Source organism: Pongo abelii, chromosome 15 (assembly GCF_028885655.2).
Source record: "Pongo abelii isolate AG06213 chromosome 15, NHGRI_mPonAbe1-v2.0_pri, whole genome shotgun sequence".
NCBI classification, from domain to species: Eukaryota; Metazoa; Chordata; class Mammalia; order Primates; family Hominidae; genus Pongo; species Pongo abelii.
The window spans coordinates 63420846-63433329 of NC_072000.2; the positions used below are offsets into that span (position 1 = coordinate 63420846).

General features: G+C 42.7%; 1 protein-coding gene across 4 annotated transcripts in view; it reads left to right on the forward strand.

The window, feature by feature from the left end:
* DAAM1 (dishevelled associated activator of morphogenesis 1) overlaps positions 1–12484 on the forward strand; it is a 181074-nt gene that overhangs the window by 156926 nt on the left and 11664 nt on the right. For all 4 annotated transcript variants that reach the window (XM_054530691.2, XM_002824803.5, XM_054530692.2 and 1 more), the window contains 5 exons: positions 438–522; positions 5457–5563; positions 6815–6903; positions 8088–8256; positions 12229–12336. In XM_054530691.2, the coding sequence (XP_054386666.1) occupies positions 438–522; positions 5457–5563; positions 6815–6903; positions 8088–8256; positions 12229–12336 (558 nt within the window). The remainder of the gene's footprint in view (positions 1–437; positions 523–5456; positions 5564–6814; positions 6904–8087; positions 8257–12228; positions 12337–12484) is intronic.

Consider the following 12484-nt stretch of genomic DNA (forward strand, 5'->3'; position numbering starts at 1 on the left):
ATAACATGTAGTTTCTAAACTTCTCAAAATCCATTCTTTACTTGATAGCAAATTTTAAACACTCCTGACATATAAACAGGTCAGAAACTTAATTCTGTCCTCCCGCCTGCAATTCATGGATCCTAAATGTGAAAGAAAACAATTGTGTATGGGTATTTTCCCTAATTCTAATCTTCCAATCCCTTGCTTAAGGAAACTAAATCATAGAACATAGCAGCTTTGTCCTCTGTGTCAGCAGAGCATTACAAAGCCCTGAAAGAATGTTAAAGCAGTTTTAAAGTCCTATTTTTAGGTGCAATATTGTCAGGAAATAAGCTTTCACTGAGAGATTTTGAGAAAAAAGTACTTGAAAATCAGCAGCTGGGGTAGCAAAATGAATTATGTTAAATTTTAATACTCAAACCAATATGGTTAATAACAAAATATTCTTTCTCCAGGTTGAAATTATCCAATGATGAAATCAAACGGGCAATTCTAACAATGGACGAACAGGAAGATCTGCCCAAAGACATGTTGGAACAGGTGAGCTACCAGATGTATCTCAGAGCAGAAGTGAAAAGCGACCATCAACAGGGAGAGGGATGTTGAGAACATCCGGTTGTTGCTAGTGGATCATTTCCTCATCTATGAATTGAGGAGGCTGAACCAAGTTCCCATGTGACTCTGTTAGGAAACTTAATGACCTTATTCTCTCATTGCCTCCCAAACTGATGGGTGAGAAAGAAGATCAAGTTTGTCAAATGCCTGGGACCCACAGCATCCCTCAAGCTGCAATTAAGTCATATACCTCAGTAAATCATATAAATCTAGCTCTAGAAGAAAATCTGTGTTTCACAGGAATATCGAGAATCTCACTAGCACTGTGAGATTGCAAACCATACTACAAAAACTGATTCATTACTAAACTCTAAATATAATTTGTGTCTTGGTCACCAGACCCACAACCATGAAAATGACCTTTAAACCCCTAACACTGTCATCTGTATCTAAATACACATATGTGTCACAAGGCAGGTTGTAAATGTCTTGGGGCTAAGTCTTAACCTCTGTACATTGTACAGCACCCTGTTGTGTCATAAATAGCAGTAAATTTAAATGCCAGGAGTAGCAAGAATGGGATTTACACCCAGTCAGTATACATCTTTGCCCATGGTATCTTGATATAATTTTTATTATCCATGACCAAGCAGCCAGTATTTCTATAGCATTTCTTTGTAGCCCCTCCAACTGGGGTCATGGGCTGTTTGGCATCTTTGTCTAGTTGTCCCCAAATAACAATGTTGTTGATCTCGCACATATTCTAGGGATTTTCACCTGTCTCTGCCCCCTGCCCCTTGGTCTGGGCCTTAACTTTTCTGTGCTCTGTGGTGATAGTCTCAGAATGCTATAAGATTGTTCCATCCTTCTGTCTCATTGTTTTGGGGATGGGCTCACATTTTGAGTGGTTTTGGTCAATAAGTCCACGTTTGTTAGAGTCAGGTCTGCCTAAGGTCAGCTGTGGGCACAAGCAACTATGATTCTAGACTGAACTCCAGGTTGCATCTGTAGGTGTGCCCTGCTCCAAAAGCAGAGAATAAGGGTATTTTGTGTTGTTAACAGTAATCCTGAGTGGTGAAGTTGCTCTAGGTAGAGTGCCTGTCTGTCTGCAAGTGTGTTTTCCATGGTTCTCACTGATGTCCTCGAAGGTCTCACACACCATGCAGGGAGGAATGATGTTTGTAGAGTCACTCCCTAATGGACCTGCCCCCTCCCTGCAACCTCTGCGGCTGGAATAGTCCTGGGGGAAATCCCTCACATTTGCCATGGAAAAACTCTTCATGCTGTCCTTTAAAGGTTTTATTTAATTATCAAAATAGTTAATGATTATGTTCTCAAGTCTCTTGGGGTGCTCTGTGTATGAACAGTTTAAAAGTATGTCCTTAACCCAAAATTTATTTTGAGAGCATTTTCTAGCTCCTTCACATACCCTTCCCTCCCTTGCTGTAGACCAGTCACACAGAGTCTTTGCTCTGGGACAGTGGAGCTCTAGGCAGTGCTCTGCCTCTCCCAGGTGACCCTGCCTTTGAGTTGCTGCACCCAATGTGCTAACCCAAAGTGAAGGACTATGTGTAAAGCCACTTTAGTCCTCCTGCCTTCAGCTCCTATTGACAAGGTCGTATGTTTTAAAATTCCACAAAATCTGTTTACTGTGGAATTGCATGCAGCAAAATTCCTCCTTGAGGGAAAGGATTTCAAAATCTTGCCAAAAGGGCCTGCAGTGCAAATAGAGTGTACTTCAAATAAATGCAAGAAAGAAAACCAGTCTACTGAAGCAGGATCTGGCCAAGTAGGATATTTTTTGACCTGGCCTGTCCTGATAATTCTGTGTGTGTCTTGCTCTCTGGTCATCTCCCACGCTCTTTCTTTTCCTCTCCATTTTACTATTTGTTCTTTACTTCCGTTTCCTCTATACAACACTCTTCCCAGACAAGTGTTGATGCCAGCATTTCCTTACTCCAATTTAGGATGTGCCTGGTGGCTGCTTTCATCCCCTCCTCTCTTGCTGCCTGCAGCTGCTGAGCTCTGATCTCAGATGAGAGCTATACGCTCTTCTTTCTTGGAACACATATCTTTGTCCTTATTCCCAGATATTTGCCTGACTCCCGATCCTCTCTTAAAACTACCCACGCAGTCCTTTACACAACTCTCCTTTGAGAGGGGACTGAGTTTTTGGGGTGTGGCTCCTACTGTGCGCTTTTAGGTAACAAAAGAGATGTAGTGACTGTGTTATTCTGAACAGGGGACAAGTGGGCTCAGCACAAGTTTGCAGGGAGAGAGGGGACTGAGCAAATTAGTGAAAGGATCCCTGAGGCTAGAACTCAGTTTCCTTGCCCAATGGGTAAAAATCCAAGCTGAGGGAGGCTGGGGTGATGCTTTCCTCTCTCTTTTTCTTCCCTTCTTCTTGCCTTCCTCCCTTACTTGCCTGCACTGAGAAAGAACAAGATACATCCTGAACAGTGTCACCGTTTGAACTCAGGAACAGAAATGCCTAGAAGCTATCAGGCCCCCAGACCTATGAACTCCCTGGCATCTACTTCTGTCTTCCCCCACTTCCGTCCCATTAGGATGGAGGGGATGTCCCTTCCCTTCGCTCTGGCCCCATTCCTTCCTTCTAGTCAGGACCCCAGCTGGATTGACTGCCCCCTTCTCTAGATCTGCAACCTCGCCCTCTCTACTCTCAGCTCATTCAAGTGTCAGCCTTTAGCACATAAACACACTCCTACATACAGCCTCTACACACATATACCACACATACACACCCTAAACACACACACCTACACACACAGTGTGCACACACCCCCTGCATGCCCACCCTCATGGACCCGCCCCTTACACACACACACACACGTCTTATGCACATGCCCCTCTCAAGACTCCACATCCCCATCTAGCTACTGTCTTCTCTCTGACGCAGCCAGAGCCTTGAAAGCCATCCACGCTCACTTTCTACCCACTCTGCTGCAGTGGGTACCACTCTGTCCTCCTCCCCTCCCTAGAGCTCTTCTTAGGGGCACTTGCAACTTCCCTGTTGCCGGAGCCAGGGGACACTGCGGGGCCCTCACTTTTCTTAGTTTCTTGGGGGTGTTGGCACCCATGGCTGCATGCTGAAATGCTGTCTTCCCATGGCCCTGTGAGCCACGCAGCCTCTCTGGCTGCATCTCCTTGGCCTCCTTTTGAAGGTTTTTCCTTTTCTTGTCCTGGCCCCTTGAATGCTGGTTCTCTTCAGCCCTGCTTTTTTTCTCTTGATGGCACCTCTCCTAATCTCACTGACACCCACGCCTTCAGTAACCTACCTGTTAAAACCAATGCCATGCTTCAGCTTCCAAACACATCTTCCTAGGGCTTCAGACCCATTTGTCCAACTGCCTACTAGAAATCATTACTTGGTTCCATGCAAACATTTTGAACATTAAACTCACCTTCTCCTCCCCATCCCGACCCACCCTACCTCCAGCCTTCTCTTCCTTCAATTCATGTTCCCTGTTACATTGTTGCCTAAGCCAGAAGCCCAGGCGTCATCTTTGACTCTTCCTCCCTCATATACCACAATCCATCAAGTCAGGCCAGTTCCATTTTAGTCTCATAAATAGCTCTAGAATCTGTCCACTAGCTCCACCCTCTCCAGGCCACCGTCATCTCTCACCTAGATTACTTACTATACCAATATCTAATCATGACCCCCTCTCATTTTTAATCTCTTCTAATTCTTTTTCCATCCTGCAAGCATGGTGATTTTTTAAAAAAATGTAAACTCACTCTCCTACATGAGATTTTTAAGGTATGTCCCAGTGCCCTCAAAGTAAAGACAGGACTTCTTATAAGGCCTTGCTACTCCCTACCTTTGCCTACCCTGCCCTGCCCTCTCCCACTGATGTTACCACTGCCCTTCCACCTGCATAAGTGCTGTACTGCCCGTTCCAGACCCCGGCACATAGTATACACTCTGCCTGGAATGTATTCCAGCCTCACACAACACCTGCCTGTAATTCCAATTCCCTCTCTCTGCTGATGACATCCAGACTAACTGCCTTTTCTGAGGTCCCTCGGTTAAATCCAACAAACATTTGAAAACCTACTAAATGGATCATCTAATTCCAGCATCAAATTCTGGGGAGAGCCTCAAAGTCAAGAAGGTCAATGTTTAAAAAAAAAAAAAGTTAAGGGCATTTGATCGAGAAAACAGCATGAGTCCGCAGGTCTTGCATACACATCCAAAACGTGTGTACCTTGAAAGGAAATCAGACACGTACAGAATCACTGTTTCAGTTTTAAATATTGTTACTATATCTTCCACATCCCATGCTCATTTCTTCCTTCAAAATAAAATACGAAATTAAAAACATCAAATCCCACTGTGTTCCTCTCACCCAGCTCTACATGGAAGGGGAAAAAAAAAAGATTGAATTAGATAAACCAGAAAAATAAGAAAATGGAATGGAAACTACAAATGGAATTATTCATTCCAGCACGATGTAACAGAAAAAGGCATAGAGCTGGGAGTCAGGAGACCTAGGTTCTATTTCTAATCACTACCCAAACTTGCTTTGTAATCCTGGGTGAGTGGCTTACTCTCCCTGACCCTCAGTTGTATCATCTTCTGATGAGAGCATTGACTCTCTAAGGTCCTTCTAGTGGTCTGTGAAAAAGAGGTTCCAGTAGAGAACTCCCACAATTCTGATTTGAGAGGCAGTAGAGAACAGAAAGGTGCCAGGAATGAATCTTATACCCATTTAACTACTTTCAAGTAAAAATGAAAAGATTTAATCATTTCTATTGTATCTTAACCTGTGAGCAGAGCTTATACATTCAACAAGAGTTAACATTTTATCTTGGGACAAATTAACTGAAAGGGTGAAAAATTACTACATGGATTTAAGTGATAAACCTCAGTTATAATATTCATGTGTACTTTTCAGCTCTTGAAATTTGTTCCTGAAAAAAGTGACATTGACCTATTGGAGGAACATAAACACGAACTGGATCGGATGGCCAAGGCTGATAGGTTCCTTTTTGAGATGAGCCGGTGAGTTTGAAAATGCTTGGAATGTGAAGATGTCCCTTCCCTTTCTAAGCTTCATGAATTTTCAATTCATGTTGAATTGTTTGGGCTAATTAACCTGGCTTAACTTGAAAGCTTTTTCATTCTAAAAATCTTCTCAAGTCTGAGTGATGTGGAATTTGATTGTTCTGTTTATGTCAGTTCTTGCCTATGGATGAGCCAGGGTGAGGGTTTTTTTCTAATTATCTCTATTTCTGGGCCCCTTTGGCCTTATCAAGTAATAACTTTTCTTGATTCCAGTCAGTATCATTCTCCTCACCAGTTTGATTTCTTGGGATACTGTCTCATACTTCCAAGTAGCTTAGCATGGCAAGGTGGTTGTAAAACAGAAAAAAAAAGAAAATATGTATATATATATATGGACAGACTCTGACAATATCAGCCTCAAGCCCACATAACTGAACAACCAGGGCCTAGATGTCAGATCATGACACATGCAGACATCACTAATCAATCATGGCACTCTTCCCCCGGAGCCTTGGCAAGCTCTCTGAACCCTTCTCCAGAAAGCCTTGAGGCAGCCACAGCTTCGTAATTGAGTTTGGCATATGAGCTAAGTCGATCTGCTATCTCAGGCCTAGAAAATGGATTCCGCATTAGAGAAGGACCAGTGGTCCTGAAACTCTCAGTGAACCTCAGGGCACAGCTTTCTCCTTTAGGGGAGCAGAGAGGGTGCTCACTGTGAAGACAGAGGGAGGTTTGCAGATGGGAGTGAGGAGAGGACAATGTGGGAAGCGGATGTTGGAGACCAGTTTTTACTTTGGAAAGTAAAATGGAAAGTTAAGAAATTTGGAATTTGGGAGAAGTGTAGGGAACTGTCCTTTATTTGCAGTAGGGTGTTCTTTACATTTTCATTCCCTTTTATCTCTTCTATGCTCAAAAGAGTTCCTGGGACTCTGAGGGAAGAGAGATGGGCTTCAGTCAACAGCAGCAGCAGCAGGCTCCCACTTTCTTTTAGCAGTTGCCTTGATTGGCGCTAAGGACTCTGCTGCAGTTGGCCAAATAGCCCCTGTAGGTCAGACCAAAATGGGCTCTCCAGGCAAAGCTGGCTTAATGTCTTGTGTTCCTGTCCATGAGAACAACTAATGTATGTGTGTCAGGGGAGTGGGTGGGTATTGGGGGAGGTGCTTCTAGGTACCTCCACTTCCATATCTGTTATTAAGTGAACCTAGATATATTAAATGAATATCAATTAGTACATGTTTGCTCTTACAGAATTAATCACTATCAGCAAAGGTTGCAATCGCTGTACTTCAAAAAGAAGTTTGCAGAGCGTGTGGCAGAAGTGAAACCTAAAGTGGAAGGTAAAGTCAAGCTGCCTAGATTGGAAATGATGTTCATCATTACAACCCATTTAAAAGTGCAATCCAAGTGTATATAGTAAACAAGATCCCCTTGGTGATTTTTTTATTTTTTGTGACGGAGTCTTGCGCAGTTGCCCAGGCTGGAGTGCAGTGGCGCGATCTTGGCTCACTGCAAGCTCCGCCTCCTGGGTTCATGCCATTCTCCTGCCTCAGCTTCCTGGGTAGCTGGGACTACAGGTGCCCGCCACCACGCCTGGCTAATTTTTTGTACTTTTAGTAGAGACGGGGTTTCGCTGTGTTAGCCAGGATGGTCTCGATCTCCTGACCTCGTGATCTGCCCACCTCGGCCTCCCAAAGTGCTGGGATTACAGGCGTGAGCCACTGCGCCTGGCCTGGTGATTTTTTATTTTTTGGCTCAAAATCTTTTAAAATTCTGAGGGTTGATTACTTAAGGTCAGTGCTTGATGCACTGCCCTAGTCTCGGAGCTCACAGCACGCCTCCTGGGCTCCTCTACAGGGTTGGGCTTTTGACTACCAGGGTGTTGGTGAGGAGTTAATCTCACTGCCAGTAGCATTAAACCTGTAATTAGCTTCCTCACAACAGAGCCTTAGTAGATTTTTTAAAGGGAAGATTTGAGGCTGTTGTATGGTTTGATTTTTAAAACTTGTAAATGTTTGAAATGTGGGCAAGGCAACTGAAGAGCACAGCCACGGAACGCAGGCTGGAATCAGGCATCTGCCTAAGCTCTGATCCCTGTTATGACACCTGCAAGCTATAACATGTAACACATTTAACTAGTTTTCTGTCAGTGGAATTGATCAATACTCCTGTTAACCTGACTCACACCAGACAAGTAAGTGTTTGTAAAGAAATCTTGGAGATGGGATTGCTATTCTAGATATTCCTCAGTGCTTATGACTGATGAGTCAGCCAAGAAAGGCCTGAGAAAGGATAGGATTTTGCAGCTGTCTATGGGTGTTGGTAACAACTTGAGTTGGCTCTCCCTTGTTCTTTGCTTCTGGTGTAAGTGTTTTGAAAGTGCTCTCAGTAACCCAATAACTCAGTCTTATATCTTCAATATCTGTTATTAAGTGTGTGAATTTAGAATGGGTATCACTGAAACATCTTGATTTCAAACAACGAAACACTTGGTAATCATGTTTTTGTGTGTTTTGTTTTGAAGCAATTCGTTCTGGCTCAGAAGAGGTGTTTAGGAGTGGTGCCCTCAAGCAGTTGCTGGAGGTGGTTTTGGCATTTGGAAATTATATGAATAAAGGTCAAAGAGGGAATGCATATGGATTCAAGATATCTAGCCTAAACAAAATTGCTGACACAAAATCCAGCATCGACAAGTAAGTATGAGATCTTCCAACACTTGAGGGAGCCAGGTGTGTAGGTCCAGGCTCAGATTTATGCCTCTCTGGTCCTCCTCAGCCTTCATGACACTGCATTCTTCAGCTGGAACTTCTCTTTCTCACTACTTTCTTCCCTTCTCTGACGCTGACTCTTCTCTAAACCTCTCTCATGACCGCAGGCATCTCCCACATTCCTGTTGGACCAATTATCCTTCATCCATTTTTGGTCCACAGGAACATCATCTGTTTTAAGTTTTGCTGTTGTTTTTGTTTTGTCCTGCCTTTTTTAAAAATTATTTTTTTGTAAACTTTTTATTATAATATACTAAGACGAGGTCAGTCATCACAAATGTTGGGCTTGATGATTTTTCACAAATTAAACACACCTGCATAACCAGCACCCAGATCAAGGACAGAATGTTACCAGCACTTGACATCTCCCCATGACCCCTCTACAGGAAACTGTGTTCCACAGAAAAGAAGAAAACTGATAGTTTGTGTTAGAATATGAAGCTTTTGGGGTTTTTAGGTTATGTTTTTATTTATACAGTGGAGGTAGCAACTATATTAAAAACTTATGTATAAATGCATTTTGGCTATTGATACTTAGTTGCTCATTGTAGGTCTCATTAAAATGCTTCCTAGGAAGTGTTCAATGCTGCATTTTAGGTGAACAGATTCTCATTAAAGACACCAAGACGTGAAAACGTTCTTGTGTCATTAACAGGGTAGGGTCATTAGGCATATTAACTTGAGTTTCCTTGAGAGCTTTGTTTCTCTGAGGTTCTCACTGACTTCAAAGGAACTTGCACAATTGTTTCTAAGGTAAGCTTCTTCATACCCAAATTCTTTTTAGAAATATGGGCTGTTCACCCTAATTATTTCTAACTAATAGGGGCTTTTACCCTATATTTTCTATAGGGTTCGTGAAGCATAGTATTCTGGCAACCTTAAATCCATACAAGAAGAAATAAGCAATGTGTTAATTTATTGTTTTTGCATCGTGTAGAGATAGATTAATGAAGAGCAGCTGTTGTTATAGCCCTGCCACCTTATTTTTAATGTAAACACTTGATCCTTTTCAGAGCACTTTCACATTTGATTGTCCCACTAGCCTGTGAAGTACACAAGCCAAATAACTGTTGTCACCTGTTGTCAGGTAAGAAACTGACTCAGGGTCAAGTGGCTCATTCAGCTTGCCTGTGGTTACAACAAGCAAGGTATTCGGGCTTACAGGTATTTGACACCTGTGTTGTTGGTCCATCCACAGCTCTATTAGCAACAGAAGGATCTTATTTGGAGGCTGTAGTAGGGAATGGCAGATCTTATTTGTGTCTAAAGAGCCAGGTACCTTTTTAAGAAAGGGCATTCTCTTCAACTGTACACACACAAAAGCAATCACCCATCCCCAATACTTACCAATAACCTGGCACTTACATGATTATCTGCTTATTTACTGAGGTTACTACAGAATTTATATAAAGTACAAGCCTTTTCAAAACAATCTGCAGCTATTTCTGATCTTTCTTTTTCCTCTTTTTTTTCTGCCTTTAATATTTGGTCCCCAAATGCAGCGCCCACGCCTTATACACCTGCACGCCTAGCAAAGTGCTTTGCCTGTAAGCCGCCACCCATGAACGTTGTTCAGTTGAATCTAATCAGATAGTGTAGGTGGTGGGACAGTCAGCAGGAAGGGTGCATTCACTCAGCATTGAAGGCTCAGTTACTGGTAATGAGCAGGGAAGAATCAAATGTGTGGCTGTTGTTGTTCCTTTTAAGAATTTGCATTTAGTCAAATGAGGTATTATTTGGACTGCAAACAAATGAAGATCAGACGTGGTTTTAAACCTTTCTATAGCAAGAAAGATGTGTATGGTTAATGAAATTAATTGAAGTGTCTCTCAATAGCAAAGCGTTTCTTCTAAAAAGTGAAAAAAAATAGCCTCACTCTTTCTTGTGATGGTGGCTGGCATTTTGCTCACTCCTTGTACCCCTTAGGTAAGAATCACATGGGCAGACGACAGGTAGGTTCTGTGAAGAGCAAAATTGAAATAGAGGCTGGGTGCAGTGGCTCACACCTGTAATCCCAGCACTTTGGGAGGTCAAGGCCGGAGGATCATGAGGTCAGGAGATGGAGACCATCCTGGCTAACACGGTGAAACCTCGTCTCTACTACAAATAGAAAAAGTTATCCAGGCGTAGTGTCATGCGCTTGTAGTCCCAGCTACTCAGGAGGCTGGAGCAGGAGAATCGCTTGAACCCAGAAGGCAGAGGTTGCAGTGAGCCAAGATCACACCACTGCACTCCAGCCTGGGTGACAGAGCGAGACTCCATCTCAAAAGAGAAAAAAAAAAAAATGAAATGGAAGGATGCAACTGAACATATGAAAAATAAGTGGCCAAAATTGTTGGCCACTGTTTTGCTTTGGTGGGCAATTGTTTTCTAATTATTGAGAGACTGAGAGTGAGAAAAATAAGGATTTATAGGATTGCATTGTTTCTATGAAATGCAAGGGTAAAGAAAATTGTTTGAAAACTCTGATTCATTTTGGTTAGAGGTGAGTTGGAGTACTGGGGTTTAGCATTGTGAATTAGCAAACTGCCTAAATTATGGAAATGTGTTTTAAAGGAATGTATTTTTACCCTCCTAATTCTAACTTCAACAGATAAGTAGTTCTTGATCCTGGCTGCTTGATAAAATCAACAGAGAGTTTTAAAGAATGCCCATGCCTGACTCCACCTCATTCCAATTAAATGAATCTCTGGGGTTAGCCCAGGCATCTGGAGTCCAGGTGATTGTAATGTGTAGCAGTCAGTGACAATGGGATCAGACCAACACAGTGTTGCCTAATAGATACTGTTATCCTACGTGCTGGCCTTTTCCATCCAGGTCAGTCCGAGTTCAGCCCTGTCACCACCAGAGAGGGAGCTGGCACAACCAACTGTTTTAACTACTAAGAGTTATGCAGTTAGGAGCTGAAGTGTTGCTAAATTAGGAAGTGGATTCAGGGCTGCAAGGATATCACATGGTGGCAGTTATGGCCCACTTCCAGGTTCAGCCCTGAGAAAGGGGGCTTTCTAACTTTCTGACCACCCTTTGGGTGAAACCTTATTAAAAACTATCAATAGGCCAGACACAGTGGCTCACACCTATAATCCCAGCACTTTGGGAGGCCGAGGCGGGGTGGATCACCTGAGGTCAGGAGTTGGAGACCAACCTGACCAACATGGTGAAACCCTGTCTCTACTGAAAATACGAAAATTAGCTGGGCATGGTGGCTGGCGCCTGTAATCCCAGCTACTCGGGAGGCTGAGGCAGGATAATCACTTGAACCCAGGAAGCGGAGGTTGCAGTGAGCTGAGATTGCACCACTGCACTCCAGCATGGGCAACAGAGACTCCATCTCGAAAAAAAAAAAAAAAAAAGTATCTATAATTGTCATCAGTGAGTTGCTGCTCTGTACTTTAGACTTAAGAATAGCTGCCCTTTTCAGTGGAATAAACATCCCTCACTCTCCACCCCACCCCACTCCACTCCACTCCACTCCACCCAAGCCTACTGGTTACAAACCTGCAGGGCACACCCCATTTTAGGGTGGATCCACTGGGAAGGTAAACTTGAGCTTATCTCCACTGGCAGTGGTTCAGATTCACTTAGATCACCCATCACATTACCCAGATTTTGAAAGATGCTCATTATGGGCCAAAAATGTAATTCTTACCTTTTTAGAAATTGTGTGCTTCTTTTTGACATATATCTATGTAATCCCCATGGAGGCTCTCCCATTATTCCTGTCTCTTGAGAATCATGACCCTCCAAATTTTGAAGTTAATGCAGGTAATATAGCATTATTGTGGGTTCTACCATTTGAGCATATAAATCATATGCAGATATTAACTATTCATATATTTATGTAGTTTAAATGAAAATAATTTGAATGTTTAATACTCTTCCCTTCTTCAATTGTAGAAACATTACCCTTTTGCACTATCTCATCACTATTGTGGAAAATAAGTACCCTAGTGTTCTCAATCTAAATGAAGAATTGCGAGATATTCCTCAAGCTGCGAAAGTAAAGTAAGTACTTACAGTGAGTGTTAGTTTCTTAAATCACTTGGATTGTGTGTTAGCCATTGAGGTAGTTTGCACTGCATGAAGTCAGTCCTTCTATTTGTTTTCCCCTGAACATTGTATGAAATAAAGTTTGAATCTCATCCAAATCACT